The 16857-nt window shown below is 35.8% G+C and overlaps 1 protein-coding gene across 1 annotated transcript in view; it reads left to right on the plus strand.

Annotated features, from left to right (window-relative positions):
• Positions 1-420: 420 nt before the first annotated feature.
• LOC149541078 (plant UBX domain-containing protein 8-like) overlaps positions 421-16857 on the plus strand; it is a 32612-nt gene continuing 16175 nt past the window's right edge. The window contains exon 1 of the mRNA XM_089802071.1: positions 421-714. Within this exon, the coding sequence (XP_089658197.1) occupies positions 616-714 (99 nt within the window). The 5' untranslated portion in view covers positions 421-615. The remainder of the gene's footprint in view (positions 715-16857) is intronic.

Consider the following 16857-nt stretch of genomic DNA (forward strand, 5'->3'; position numbering starts at 1 on the left):
TAGAAGGTGCCCTCTCCCACTCCCACACAATCTACCTTAGGCACATTAGTATGCTTGCACCCCACACAAGCACTTCTACAACACCTCACTCCACTTCATTTACAAATTGCTTCTCTTACAAGTTTTCTGAAAGTCCTCCTTTACTTTAATCTCATAAAGCCTTAAAACCCAAAAAGAAAGAGTATGCACGAGTTGCCCACCTCTATTTAAAATAGAATTAAAAAGAAAGAGGAAGTCACCGGCCACTTCAGTCCGTATCACGCTTGCTTACCCACACGTGCCCTCGCTACACCCAACTGCCCCAGCCGGTGACACAAGGCTACACTCACCAAACCCCACCGGACAAACCGGTAACCACCTATGGTCCAGACAGGGATTGTGGTTCCTAGAATTTAAGAAGGCAAGATGAGAATAGTTGGTAAGATATCTTTTTGTTGCCAGAACATTTTAATCCGATTATTTCAGAAGCTCAAAGAACTAAGGCAAATATTTACATGAGCTTGTTCTTTTTACTTGCCGCTAATATTATCAGGAATCAAGGATTTTGGGAGGAAATTTTGGGGTTTCTGTGATAAAAGTCTACGTAGATAAATATTTTAAAATCAGAAGTATACAATGGCTACCCATCCAATGGCTACCCCGCCGCAGAAAGATGTGGAGACGTTTATGAACATCACGGGCGCATCGGAAGAAGTAGCAGTGCAGAGACTACAGGTTGGCGGATTTATTCTATTTTTTGAATTTTGTTTGGTTGCTATGCTAAAAGTAAAGACACATAGTTTCTTTGAGCTTGCTTATGTTGCCCGATTACCAGTCGTTGTTTGTTGCCAGGTTATGGCTTTGTAGATCGTTGTTTTTGGTTATGTCCACTCACTATCCTGTTTGGTGGAAATAGGGTTTCTGATAGAAATTGTGTAAATTGAAGACATTGCTTGCTTATTTCTCCTTCAAGTTAGCTCTCTTTTTATGATTGTGAAGAATTTCTTCTTAAATAGTAAGTATTATGCCATCTATTTCCTAGCTGGTATGGTTAAGGTTTGTTGGGCAGAAATAATGTAAAATTGGAACGCTGCTTGCTGGTTCCAACTCAAACGTTGGTCTAGTTATATGATTATGAAGGTGTTTTACTGAATTAAAAGTCATTTACCCTCATTTATATTTATTTGGCGTAATTTTAGCTAGCTTGGTAGAAATTAGATTACTGTGGAACGACGGGTACTCTTTTTGATGTTAGCTTCAGTTACGTGATTATGATGATATTTGTCTTAGAACATCAGTTGCCTGTAATCAATTTCTTGTTCGGTGAAGTACTGATTTATTTGATGAGAATAACGTAAATTTGGGGCAGTGATTATTTAACTAAACTTGAGTTTAGCTCTAGATATATGATTGCAAGGATTAAATGAAAAGATCACTTTCTGCCATCAGCTTCGTTTCTGGTGTATTTGGTGTTTGTTTACTAGAAATAGTGGAAAGTTGGGATACTGCTGCCTTGCTTTAACTTGAAATTACCATTAGTTAATAGGAATTGTTTGTTTCCTTAAACCACTCAATTGTCTCCAATGAATTCCTTGAACAGTGTAGCCAGCGTTCGTTTGATAGGATCTTTATAAATTTGGGACACAACTTGCTAATTTCAAGTTAAGTTAGCTTCAATAATTCTTATTTCAACTTGAAGTAAGCTTTTGGTTTTGTGATTATAAATATTCCTTTTTTTTTAAAAATCAATTTTGTGCTGTCAGTTTATTGTCTGGGTCTGTTAAAGCTGGTTTGATGTTTTAGTCAAGTAAATTGTACCATGGAACGTTTCTTGATAACCGGCATAGGAGTCACTGAAGGTTTTGTTTGATAATTCATGTGTCATGGGGAAGCTATTCAAATTTTTTTGACTGACAGTTCAAGTGAGCTGTGTGGGAGCTATTTTAGCTTTTGCTCAATCATTTGACTGAACTACCTCACTTTTTATTATTATTATTTTTCACTGATAACCTTCTGTTTTGACAAGGGTTAGGGTTTGTAACCTTGTACTGGTGTTTTGCAATGTAAATTTTATTTGGATTTTTCTTAGATATGCTACATTAAAAGTTAAAACTGGTCAAGTTTTCATTTGATAACTCAAGTGGGCTATGTTACTTATCTTTGGTGATAATTCAACAGAGTTTATCTATAGTTTGGAAAAGTTAGGGTTTTTTTTAATGCTTTTAGTCCTTGAACCCTTAGAATATGCTAAAAATTTGACCAGACACAATTTATTTTAAATCTCTGATAATATGAATTTCAATATTAGATCGTTATTTATAATATCAGTGATATATATATATATTAACTGAATATATTTATATTTCCTTTTCAACTTATTATCATTGTATTCTCTTATCACTTTTATACTTATGGCCCTGTTCTCATATTTTATTCTTGTTATATTTCTTTCTATATCCACCTGTGACCTGTCAAAGATATATATATATATATATATATATATATATAAAAGTTTGAAAGGAAATAACTGACGTGACATTCAAAATTCACATCACTATGATACAACATGCTGTATGCAATGTCCAATCAGAGGCATGTCGGTATTATACAGCCCGACAGAGAGTTATCTCAAATGGCCCTTGGAAGATAACAGATGCCATGATGGAATGATTAATAAATATAATCATATTTATTATTATATATAAATATAATAATAATAATAATTTGACTGTCATTCAATTTATGTGATGATTAATGGATAATTTTACTATTATTAATTATATGTGATGAATATTTAAGTTGATAAACTAATAAATTAATAATTCTAATTCAATGTCTCAAATAATACTTAGATGTGTTTGCCTCCTGATGTTAAATTTTCAACAGAATACACCAATGGTTTTTTCAAATATTTTCTGGATGGGTTGCATTGAAGTTGTTCAAGCTTTTGTTTTAACAATTTGATTTAGCTGCTTCATTGATTGTTAAGAGTTTATTCTCTACATTTAATATTTTGTTTGGGCAAGTTAGGACTTTCTTGATGGGTTCGTTCGTAAATGGATTTTGGAGTTTTTCTGTATAAACTGCATAGAATTTTTTTTTGCTCTTGTACTTTAGTGAACTTCTGCAGTTATCTTTATTTCATGAAATTCATTTATAAATTTTATGTTTCGATAGATATGTATTGATTGGTGTTTTGTCAAATAAATTCTTATGTTGAAGCTTCCCGGAATTATTTTTTATTTTTTGATGGGTAAATGTCCGAAGCCTAGAGTATTTATTATTTATTATATTATTTTTCGATTTTAATTATTATTATGTTTTAAGCTTGAGTACTCGAACCCGAGACCTCTCAGATGAGAGGCTCACAATTTATCGTTGTGTTCTAGGCTCTTTGCCTAGCTTCCCAGGATAAATTATAGAGGTTGTAGATATTTAAAATGTTTGGTCAACATTTTGAGGAAGTGACATCACTTATCTGTATGTTAGTTCTTCACAATCAATTTAGGGCAAGTTAGGGTTAGTTTTAATGTTTTAGAAGTTATTACTGTTGAGTTAGCTCACTAAGGCGTCTTCATTGACTGCACTTGATTCTTGTTCAGCAAAGTTAGGTTTTGTTTGACAGATAGACCAAAAATTTGAATAGGAATTGGTAAAGCTTGGCCTTTGGAAAAATACACATTCATAATATAAAATTAAAGAACATTCAAAATTGTATCAAAGAGCATAAGAAATGAATGTAGTTCTTGCAGAGCAAGTGAAATCATTGAAAAATTGTATGAATCCACGGTAATGGAATAAATAAAAAAAAACCAAGATTTTTATAAAAGGTTCTATGCTACCTGGAAAGTTTTTGGAGAGCACTTGGCCAAAACTCAGGAAAGTTTGATGAGTTCTTGCCCATAACTTAGTGTCTAGTGAATTGGCCGAGGCATTTGATTTACGAATTCTTACAATTTGGTAATTCAAGTTTGATGATTTTTTCCAGAAAAATTGTTTTGCTGAAGGTTTTATATTTTTTGATACTCAGCGTAGAAGTTATTCAATCGCTTCTTTGACAATTTGATTCAGCTACCTCACCCATCTTCAATTTGTGTTCTCTGTGATCAATTTTTGTTTGGGAAATAAAGGTTTCTTTTTATGCTTTGTCTAGTGACTTTGTGAAAGGCTTAAAGCATTTTTGGACAAACCAGTCTAAGTCCCTCAAGAATTGTTCTGCACCTCATGCGATTGCCTGTGTTACCATAATTAGCCACAGTTGATATTCTCGTTTGGGAAAGCCAAGGGTGGATTGATTTTTTGGCAAGTAAAACAGTTTTAGTTAAATTTGTATAAGCTATCAAAGTTTTGTTGAACAATTTGTGCAAGCTACACAACTCCTCGTTAGAGTTTGTTTGTGGTAGTTGTTTTATTGTTTGGGCGCCTTTAGGTTTGTTTCGATGTTTTGGTAAGTAAATTATGTTTGAAGCTTCTCTGGTTAAACTATCTTTAAGCTATTCATTTTTTTGTGCAATATCTTTAGTTAGCTACCTTAGTCTTATTTGTTTGCCGCTATCAATTTGTTTTTCGGTAAAACTAAGGTGTTGAAAAGAAAATTGTTTTTGTTAAATATTTTATGAATGAAACCTGGCTAGAAACTATTAAAATTATTGCTCAAAATTTCCTGAAATTTGGCTGGTTTGCTTCATTTTTAATTTTGTGCATTTGCAAAAATATGCATTATCGTGCCTTATTTTGTTATAAAATTCTAGGCGAGGCTGGGGTGGGGGGAGGACAAGGATTTGTGGGCAGAGGAAGCTGATGAATATATGGGGTGGGGTGGGGTTGGTAAATACATTATATTCTGCTGTCATTGCTTGCTAGGCAGATAATAAGTAGGGTTAGTGGAAATTAGGCACGTTAATTCACTGGGGAATTATTAATAGTTATGTAAGCAGATGAATCTGACTTGCTAAAGAAGTCAAGGGTTTCTTCCTGTACAATCAGGCTAAGTGGATGAACCTGAACCTGAAGCATTATTGAATTAAAGTAATGATTCCTGCCTGTAAAATCTCGTTCGAACATAATGGATGAAAGTAAAGATAAGTAACTAAAGTTTTCTGCCTATGAGGATATATTAATGATTATGGAATTGTAGAGCATTCTAAAGTATTGGTATGCTTTCAAGTCAGGAATATAATTCAGTAAATCACGTCAAATAGAATTATAAGACTTTTTCATATGACTGTACATCACAGAATGACTGTAGTGCACATTAGAGTTGGAATTGTTAAAATCAATTTTAGCTTTATTTTCTGCAGAGGTAACTTATCCCTGCTACAGTCAGATGAATATCAGGAGTCTACCACCAAGCTTGGAGTGCCCACCTTTTGGCTTAGAAAGAACATTAAAGACTTTTCACAAGGCTTTATTTTTAGCACAGGGAACACACATGGTGGAGCTTCCAAACATAGGTTTTATAATGTTATTGCTCCACCTTTAAAGTTTTAAACTAGATCATAGTCTGCTAGATATTAGTTTAATGTTTTTATCTGCGGTAATTACTTTACATTTTGGTTACTGTTTCCCTACAATGCAAAAAATCGTAACACATAGAATTCAAGCAGCTATGAATCACTTGCTGGTTTTGGTTCCAATGCTAATCATGATAAATTAATTTGGCTCATGAATAAAAAATTTATAATAAATTTGGATGAATGAAGTAAATGTCATGAGAATGAGTTGTTTTACTAATCTGGTTAGGTCTTTACAGTGTAAACTGTGTAGGCGTTTGTTGAAGGACGCGGCTATCCTCCCGACAAGTTGCACCTTTGACTTTTTTTCAAAATATCGAAAACACAACAAATTTTTACGAAAATTTCAGTGTGAATTTGCGTTGATTTCAATGATAGATAGCAGAAAACAATACAAAATCTGCGAAAAAGTCACTGCGTTTTCGCAGATCTGAAGAAAGAAATTGAAAATTTTGACTTTTGGGTGCATTTTATTGGGAGGATAACCTGCGCCTTTGTTGGATGGCATTACCATAAGAATCTTTTGCATTGATTAGATGAATCAAGAGTTTCTATTTGTCAAGCACCATTTTTGAATTTCATTGAGTTGAATGTGCAGCTGCAAAGTGGCACTCTAAACCTAGTAACATCAAAATTTACTTCAGTGATATAATTTTTATTGATAGGTAAATTATGAGACTCACCGGTTGTGTTGTGTAGAACTGTCTGGTGCTTTATTCTGGCTTTTGTCTCAATACAATAGTTGAGAAATAATTATTTCATTGTTCTTTGTTTTGTTTGTATTCACTATCTCCCACTGACTAATTCTATTTTCTTTATCTAATCTGAAATTTGAATGGCTTTTGATACACAAAGCAGCATGCAGGCTCATTAAAAACAATAGGAGCATGAGGTTACCCATGCTCATTTAATGCAACATGAATTTAAGGGTGAAATTAAAGCTGGGCTTCCTGTATATGTGATCACACTCTATGGATGTATAGTTTTAAAATATAAACAGTCTAAAGGTCCATAACCTAAGATGGCAAAACATTAAAGCAAAAGCTGGTTCTACGAGCGCACTGTACAGATGCTTAATGCACCAAACATCCACACTCTTCAGACACCAAACAAGATCTTAGTTCACTGCTCGAAATTGCAAAAAAAAAAAACAGAACTTCCAAGGATTTGCAAGTCCAGAGACATTCTTTCTGTTTTCATGACTGTCTGTCTGCTTGAATATCTTCTGTCTTTGTTGTGCCACATGGGAAGTCATAACCTGATGTGGACGGCATTTTTCACAAGCTGGAGCCAAGACTTCTTGATTTTCTAAATATCGATTTATTGTTCTTTGCTCTTCTTTGGAGCTAAACGACTATTATTCCTTTTATTGAACAACTTATATAGCTTGTGGGCTCTTAGAAGACATGTTAGAAAATCACATGTATTATATTTTGCGGATGTTCTTCCTTGAACCTGTGTTTGTGTTGACTACCATCGAGTTATTATATTACAACACATCATCTGTCATGCCTTTTCCCCAATCTTGCCCTAGTCCATGCTGCTACAGGCTTCATAGTTCACTCAAGCATGATTGGGACAGGTTTAACCTTTGAGTGAATTTGATGGACACAATTCCCTTGCTTGTGTTTGCCTAGCCAGAGGTAGACTTCTAGTTTAGATACATGCTTATTTATCGTGTTCTAATCCCACTAGGTCAAAAAAGAAGACAAATATTGATATCTATGCAATCAAGTTGTTTCCATAAGAAGACAGATATTGATATCTAGATTCTATGCAAACAAGTTGTTTCCATTTGAAAACCACTTTTTGAAATAGGTTGTCTACAGGAAATAAAAATATTTACTTTCTACAAAACTTGCCAAATAAGCTGCTGATTTTGCAGGATTTGAACAATTGTTAAGATAAGATCATTGATGGAGAAAATAAAAAAAATGATGTCAAACAACATGGTACTAACAATATGGGGTGCTTAAACTAGTAAATAAAAGAGTCACAAGCAAACAAACCAAACATCTAAAACTTTTCTACTTGATAAAGGCATTGTTCCTTAAGAATCTTGAGATGAGGGGACCAAGGACATTGATTTTGAGATATTGGGATCAATGACCTTCATTTGGGGATAGAAAGATGATAGAAAGGTTTTTGTGATGCAAATATAATATGATAATTAAATTATTGGTTATAAAATTTGTAAAATAAGTAATAATTGAAATTTCAAATTACTTGCTCCTAAGACATTGACTTGAACAATGAAAGTTTTGAATCAATATATTTGTTCGAAATGATGATCAATTTCGAAACTAAAATGCAATTAGCCAATGGTTGAATGCCTCTCATCATCTGCAAAGTTTGTGCAAAACTCCTCATCACTAGAATCGTTGGACACTTAAAGATCAAGCTTCTCCAAATCAATATCAACCTGGCTTATCTATGTTGAGTCCTTCAGCTGTACAGTCTACTGAATTGTGAGACTTCCCTTGTATGTAAGTGTGTTGTTGCAAGCTTCTGGCTGTTTATCCTTTGTTTAGAAGTAGCCTTGTTTTACATGATAGAGTGGATGAAGCTATAAATCAATCAGTTCCTCTCATCAACATAGGAACTAGTTATTTGGTATGACGAATAAATGGCTAATGTGGTTGTCAAATTGGACCCATGCATACTCCACCATATAATTGTGTCCTCTTGTGCCATATCCTTCATCTAGTTTTGCCTCTTCTAGATTTCGCCTAAGGATGCAATTTGTGTCCATTCTACAACTGATGGAAACATCTTTTGCATGATACAAATTTGGACCCATGCATAATCCACCATATAATTGTGTCCTCTTGTGCCATATCCTTTATCTAGTTTGGCCTCTTCTAGATTTCGCCTAAGGATGCAATTTGTGTCCACTCTACAACTGATGGGAACATCTTTTGCATGATACAAATTTGGAATACTCTTTAGGAATCTAATCGTCACACTCACATCCTGCAATTGGACAACTCTGCCCAAGTTTGTGCATGTTTAACTTTGGATTCAAGTCACATGCAACCATGTGCAAGGGAGCGTTAAGCTACTTTCTCTTTTGCTAAATGATTGGATGAATATGTTGATCGAATTGCAATGTAGTGTCATTTTCTTTTACTATTGCCTTCATTTGGCTAAGTATATTGCCAATGCACTACGACATCTCTCCAATGTTAGGGGCACTAGCATCCACTTTTTTGGTGACTATGAATATATGAGCAATGATGGATGCATTCTTATTTACATCATCTCAAAAAGTCTTGCTCTTCACCAATTCATTTTGTTCCCTTGCTTTTCACCACTTATTTCACTCTCATATCATGACTGTTAGTTGCAATGCCTTCTACAAACTAAGCACCCTCTCCATGTATATAGAAACTGTAAGTTTAAACTCGGAGAAGGTTTGAAATAGTGCATGAAGTTTGTTAGTTGCAAATAAAAATCCAAACATCTCTAGCATCATGAATGACTTGTTTGACTTAATTTTTCCTATGTCTTTGAGTGCATTATTATTGATATGCACATATAATGAGTCAATTTAAAAATGTCTGTAAGTCACCTTTATTAACTTTCCTGCATCTTTTGCACATGTGGGCCATATTTAACATGGCCTATCCATTCTTTGCCTGACTTCCTCTATTGCATGTCAAAGTATTTAGAAGTGGTAGTGGACATCCTTTTGGTGCTGTTAATAAGCCTGACTAAGTCCGAGCCATTTGTGCATATGACCATGATGCTGGTAAATGGACAATACTTAATGTTTTGCCTCCCATCTATGGTTATGTTGCAATTACTAGTAACTTGTGCAGCTGTCATTTCCTCCGTTCAAAATTTGTCTTGGAGTAGTTCTTATCTAAGCTTTTCCTTTATTTTGTTTCCTACTTTGGTACATATGAAAGTCTCGCTCAAATGACCTCAGCCACAACTTTCTTATAATGGAGAATGAGCCAACATGGAATGAAAGCCTTTGGCAATTTTTTTTAGCCAATGACGTCATTTGCCTCTAAATTCTACTGAACATATATCATCTCCATCACCATAGGCTTCCCCTTGGGCTTTGCTATGTTTCAGTAGGTAGAAAAAGGCAAAACTTTTTACTCTTGGAAAGTATTAGTAGAATACCTCATTGGCATGGTAGCAACCATGGGTGGCTAACCCAGCACTTGCCCACAATTCATCTCCCTTAGCCCTTTGAGTGACAACTTGTCACATGCCTCTATACCTTTGCCTCTGATGTGATGGAGGTGTGTATCAACTCCCGCGACGCTGCTTTGCAATTCAAGCCACAAAATTGGCATTGCATAGTACATTGAGCCCTGGTACACTAGGGTAGGCTTTGGTTGCAAACTGTCTTAGTGGGGACTTCTTATTAAATGGACCATCAACAAATTTTCCACAATGATGAAGAGCACTTAAGATGTGCACTTCCAATAGAACTAGTTGACTCAGAGCCTCAGATTTAACCTACATAGGTTGACTTGCATTGTCAGTGTTGCTGGGAGAACCTTAGAACTCTAGTGTCACTGCAAGAAAGTAAATATATGGTTTACATTTTGGACCATGCACAATATATGTTTTTTCTTACCTCAGGCCACACAAAGTGCAGAAGTAAAACAAGGATTTATCTTTTTATTTTTTTTCATACACAAGTTTTGTGTAAATCACAATACACGAAGTGAGACTGTCATTCGACTATCAATAATAATATAGATGTTAGTTATAGTTAAATCCTAAAATGTTTTCATAAAAGTAAAGGTTAATATGAACTTTTAAATATCATTTTTAGGCTTGTTTAACTGCTGTTTAAGTAAAAACAACAATTTAGCAACTCTAAGAACAACATTTTATCAATTTGCATGGTAAAATATAAATTTCAAACACAAACCTCCAAAATGCTGTTTTAAGGGTTTTTTAATTTCTGTTTGAAGAAAAGCAGTTCAACCACACTAAAAAAAGCAGCATATTAACAATTTGCATCAATGAACTTAGTTAAAACAGGAGTTAGAAAACCCTAAATTTAAGAACAAAATTTTATCAATTCAGCATACAACAACAATTCAGTTGTTTAACTGCTGTTTTAAGTAAAAACAAGTCAGCAACTCTAAGAACAACATATTATCAATTTGCTTACTATAATATAAATTTCAAATGCAAACTTCCAAATGCCATTTTTAGGGTTTTTTAACTTCTGTTTGGAAAACAGCAGTCCAGGCACTCTTTAAAACAGCATGTTAACAATTTGCATATATAGACTTAGTATAAGCAGCAGTTAGACAACCCTACAATTTAAGAGCAAAATTTAATCAATTGGCATAAAATTTCCAAAACATTGCCTAATTGCTGTTTTGCAGTTCAACCACCTCAGAAACAGCATTTCACCAATTTTCATATATAAAATTTAAATAATAAATTGAATATCTAGTTGCGAAGAAATGCAATGACAAGCTTGATAGTGATTTGGATTGAAGTTGGGATGTTATTTTGGATATTTTGTGTGTTTAGGATTGTCTGGGTAGGAACTTTAGTTTTTTAGGGTTAGGATTAATGGTCCACATTTACCCCAAAAACATCATTTTTAAGAGGTAATTTTGATGTTTTAGACATTTTTGGGAGATGACTGGTGATTTTGGGGATATGCTCCACAAAGTTTCAGGGAAAAGGACAAGGGACAACAGGGCATGTTTTTGGTACGATGGCTCTCTAGGGTCAATTTTAGAGGATGGTAGGGGGCGGCTATTAAAAAAGAAAGGATTTTTTATAAATGGAGAGCAATTTTAACTATGGATATCATTATATTGATAGAGCCTTCATCATAGACATTTTAGAGGCTTAATACATTGCATAATACTTGAATTAGATTTAACATGTGAATTAATACGTGAATAAATGAAACTTAAATGCTTTTGTTGTACATATAGCAAAAATGCCCAAGGGCTCCAAGTTTCAATGATGAAATAACATAAAATATAAATACTAAACTACTAAACAATAAATAAGAAGTCCATAATTGACTGTCTATAACAATCATAATTGCCAACATAAACCAAGGAAATATATGACTCTCTATAAATAACACATGGTAGGTCTAGGAATCTAGATTGACATCAAAACTAGAATATAAGACATTGGTGGAATGTGGGTCTTCCTCAACCAATGAAACCCCAACCAATCTTGGAGATGTGTCATCCTCTTCAATTTGGGGATTGACATTCCAACATAAGTCTAGGGTCTGATGATGCTCTATAGTATAATGATCTTGCAACTGCAATTCATTGTGAACAACCGTTAGCTTCTCCAATCATCTAGAGGTAAGGTTGTTACTCTTGACTAACTAGATGAAACTATATGTGGACCAATTTCTCTCTGCAATAGAGGTATTAACAACTTGTGAAGGAAGATGAACTAGTACTCTCAGCTCTAGTGCATCCCTACAATGCCACATCCCCCACCCAATAGGGTCATTTTGGGTTGATGTTGCTCAATCCATCGTCACCTCAAATTTGCTAATGGTTGGACTAAAATGATTGGAAAATCGAAGCCAGTGAGCACAAAGCTTAGTAGCATCATCTTCGTTGTACATTTTATGCAAGGGCCTTCAAGAAGCTATCATTCACATGAGCTGAAAACAATTTTTTTAATGAGTAATGAAGAGATAAGAGATCTACATTGTTGCTCTTCAAAATTTAAATGAAAACTTGAGAATATCCTCTTCATCCTCTTCATCACTATATGGAGCCCTTTTCTCAAGTCTTGTTGCATATTATTTGGGATTGAGAGCATAGGCTGCCATATGAAGTAGGGTATTTATAATGTTCCACCCTCGTATCAAAATGGGCCCAAGATGCTCCTCATAAAATCCCAAAGCACGATGCTTGCTATAGATAGCTTGCTTGATCTACCCAAGCATGCTATCAAATGTCTCATAAATCTTCGCAAGGGTACAAGAGTCATTATTAGCACATCTAATCGCCCACACAACAAGCGTGATGAAGGAGCAAATGTATCTACAAGTGCAAACAAGTTACAAGTTAGAAACATCTTAAGTAGTAATGATCAAATGCCAAAATCAGAAATAAATTGATAAAATCAGCAATACTAATTTTCCTATCTCATTGTCGACCATCAGTTATCATCAATGATTGCTTGCTTCAGGCTTCTTCCCTTCAGTGTGCTTGCCTCATGCCATCTATCACATTTTGCAACGACCACAATGGATTTGTAGACCTTCCAAGACCTCAAATATCCTCTCCAACAAAATGAAGTAGCTGACATATCTAGTCTCCGCAGGCTTGAGGATTGCCTTCTTTGAAAGTGTCCTAAATAATGCAAGAGAAGAGTGATAGTGGAAATGAACATTTGTACTTCTCTAGCCTCCACCTAATGAATTTTACCAATAGTCTTCAAGGTATTGTTCAATGCATGCATGCATGCAACATGGGGTCCAAGAAAAGTGCTTATTAGCATCTCCACTATTAATCCAGCTAACTTACACATAGTTGCTGAATTAGGATAGTCATTATTAGCATATCTAAGCGCTCAGACAACAAGCTTGATGAAGGAGCAAATGTATGAAACAAGTTACAAGTTATAAACATCTTCAGTTATAATCAACAAATGACAATATCAGAAATAATTTTTTAAAATCAGCAACACTAATTTTCCTACCTCAGTGTGGACCACCAGTTATCATTAATGATTCTTTGCTGCGCACTTCTTCCCTTCGGTGTGCTGCCCCATGCCATCTACCCCATTTTGCATTGATCACCATGGATTTTTGACCTTCCAAGACTTCAAACATCCTCTCCAACAAATAAAGTAGCTGGCGTATCTAGTCATCACGAGCTTGAGGGATGTCTTCTTCGAAAGTGTCCTAAACAATGCAAGAGAAGTGTGATGGTTGTAAATGAACATTTGCACATCTTTAGCCTTTGACACGATGCTTCCACCCAGTCAATTTGACCAGTGCTCTTCAAGGTATTGTTCAATGCATGCATCCAACATCAGGTCCCAAAAAAGTGCTTATAAGCACCTCCACCTTTAACCTGGCTAACTAAAACGTTCTTGCTGAATTAGCAACTACTTGCACAACATTAGAGGGTCCAACCTCTTCTATAGCATCTCTCAAGATCTGAAATTAGAAAGCTGCATCCTTCCTTTTCCTTGAACAATCTATAGTTCTAAGAAAACTAGAGCTTTCTATGCTAGTGACTATAAGATTGATGAGTGGCTGATGTTTGACACCTTTCTATCCATTCATGATTATGGAGCATCTATTCCTCAGCAATATATGTCTCATATCCTCCATCAAAATACTCAATTTGGAGTGTTCTATATCAAAAAGGTAGTAGGTAGCTTAGTTCCTTTAGGTGGAACAAATGAGGGATCAACAACATAGATATAGTGTGAGACGGAGAATGGTATAGATGAACATTAATAAACTTAGCAATAGATGCTTCAGCCACCTCTTGTGCTTGTACATTAAACAAGTTGGCAACATTAGTTTCTCTTTTAGTTTTCTTTGCCTTTCTCTTTTAGTCTAATATCCTCCCTTGATTTGAACTTTGACTTGCAGAAATTTAACTTAAGGAATATTGTCAAACACTTTGTATGCAAACTTATAAAGCTGATTTCCTCAATAAATTGCTTTCCAATGAGTAGATTTACGAACAACTATGAAGTGACATTAAAATGCATAATACACATCATAACATTTTCACAAACACTTGGCACACATTCAATAGTATATGAAAAATCTGGAAACTCTTTCAATCTGCTAATAAAGGGTGATTTTTAAATGTAGATGTGCACTTACAGCTGCTTTAAAGGCTGCAACAACTATTCAGACTTGTATTCAACAATTATTATGCAAAATATTAAAATTTGACAGAAAAAACCTGGAATTAGTTGCCGTAGTATTTTGCAGATGTAGTCGGCCAACCCTCCAAACTTCTAATCAGCCGGAAAAACAAGTAAACTTGATACCAACACTGTTCACGCCGTACTGTAGCAAAATACTGTTCATGCGGCACTATAGCAATAACTAACTTCATATCTGCACCTCAAACCCTTGTAAATTTCTTTATGCAAACGCCCCAAATGAAACCCAGTGTGTTTCCTGAAGTGAAAACACCCTTGATCCTCCTGACTGTGTCTTCCAACAGCGAAGAGAATGCTAGCAAAGAGAGATTCCGTCCTCCAAGCCCGATAATCAGATATCCAGCAACATAACATTAATCTTCATCCAAGCATACAAAAAAAAAGCTCTTCCATTTCTTTTATAGTGTTCTCACAAGAGCTCAATCCTTCGTTTTCTCAATGTGGGATAAAACATAACTCCCTTTATGTACCTTATGTCTCCAATGTGTTATAAAAATAAAGGGAACTCTTTTAATTTAAATATTTCCCACAAACTATAGTCTATGCATTAATAAAGTTAAATATTTAAATTTAACTTTATAAAATGGCTTTATCAATGCATAACAAATCTTATCAATGATAAATAAGTCTTCCTGTCGATTTTAAACAATTACCATTGACATACCACTGTGACTGAATGTCCGGCCATGTCCAAGATGACTTACTATAAATAGTAAGTATGCCCAAAGTTGCCTCAGAACCCCTCAGAAAGACCTGCAATTGAAACTGTCTAGGCAAAATGGCCTCTAAGCCCCTTTAATGTCCTAGTTAGCCTATGGGACTGTGGGGATATGAATGCTGGAAAGGGGACATTACAGTCCGCCCTTCCCAAAATTGCTTGTCCTCAAGCAATTTCAGCTCTGGATGCTGCAATATCTGCTCATTTTCCCAAGTAGCATCCTCGATAGGTAGGTTCCTCCACTTCACTAGATACTCCCTGGTAGTCCTCCTGCGAAGCACCCTCTCCCTGGAGTCAAGTATGGCCTCGGGAACCAAGATAAGCTTTCCCTCATCATCAAGAGGTGGCAATACTACTGAAGGCATCACATTGTGACCCAATGCCTTCTTAAGGCGTGACACATGGAACACATTATGCACTTTACTGTCTGCAGGCAACTCCAACTCATAAGCTACTTCGCCCACTCTCTTGATTACTTTGAACGGTCCATAGTAGCGTGGTTTCAATTTCTCTGCTCCACTCTTCTTGAGAGAGGATTGTCTATACGGCTGTAACATGAGGTACACCATATCTCCCACCTCAAAAGACCTCTCAACCCTGTGCTGATCAGCATATTGCTTCTACTGATTTTGTGCTTTTTGCAAATTTTCCTTCAAGGATCGCATAATGTCCTGGCACTCCTGCAAAGTATCTTTGGCCTTAGGCACCCTGCTGTCCCCAAATAACAAATCCAAAAAATTAGGAGCATCATACCCGTACAGTGCCATAAAAGGGGACATTTGAATAGACATATGGAAAGAGGTATTATAGCAGTACTCCCCTAGATGTAGCCGCTTCACCCAAGCCTTCTGCTCTCCTGCAATGTAGTTTCGAAGGTACCCCTCAACCCATTTGTTCACTATCTCTGTCTGCCCATCAGTTTGGGGGTGGTAGCCGGTACTCGAAGTGAGCTCTGTTCCACATAACCTGAACAACTCCTGCCAAAAGTGGTTCATAAATCTACTGTCTCTGTCACTGACTATGCTCCGTGGTATCCCATGTAGTCTGAATACCTCTCGAAAAAATAGTTCTGCTGTTTGTGCTGCTGAATATGTAGAGGAAATTGCAAAGAAATGTGCAAATTTCGTCAATCTGTCTACCACAACAAAGATACAATCCCGACCCTGTGCCTTGGGGAGGCCTGTGATAAAATCTATGGAAATGCTATCCCACTTCTTCTCTGGTATGGGTAGGGGCTGTAGTAAACCACCCGGAAAATAATGTTCCTGTTTGTTCTGCTGACACACAGGGCATTCCCTAACAAACTGAAGCACCTCTGATTTGAGTCCTTTCCAAGTGAAGCGCTCTCTCACCTGCCGATATGTCTTAAAGAATCCGGGATGTCCTGCCATTGGTGAATCATGAAATGCCCTCAAAATCTTCTGCTTCATAGCAGACCCGGGTACTAAATAAATCCTTTCCTTGTAGATGATTAGATCATTTATGACAGTGTATCGACTATCTTGAATAGCTCCCTCAATAATGCTAGATGCCCAACTATCCTTAGCATATTCTGCCAAGATCATCTCTCTCCAATCATCCATGACTATCCCAACAACAAGCAAATGAGGCCTTTTAGATAAAGCATCTGCAACAATATTTTTCTTCCCTTTGACATAGGCTATGTCGAAATCATAGGCCTGTAATTTACTCACCCATTTCTGTTGCCTGTCATTAAGGTCCTTCTGTCCAAGGAAATGTTTCAAGCTATTATGATCT

Source organism: Cupressus sempervirens, chromosome 9 (assembly GCF_028749045.1).
Source record: "Cupressus sempervirens isolate cs-2001-9-10 chromosome 9, ASM2874904v1, whole genome shotgun sequence".
Taxonomy (NCBI): domain Eukaryota; kingdom Viridiplantae; phylum Streptophyta; class Pinopsida; order Cupressales; family Cupressaceae; genus Cupressus; species Cupressus sempervirens.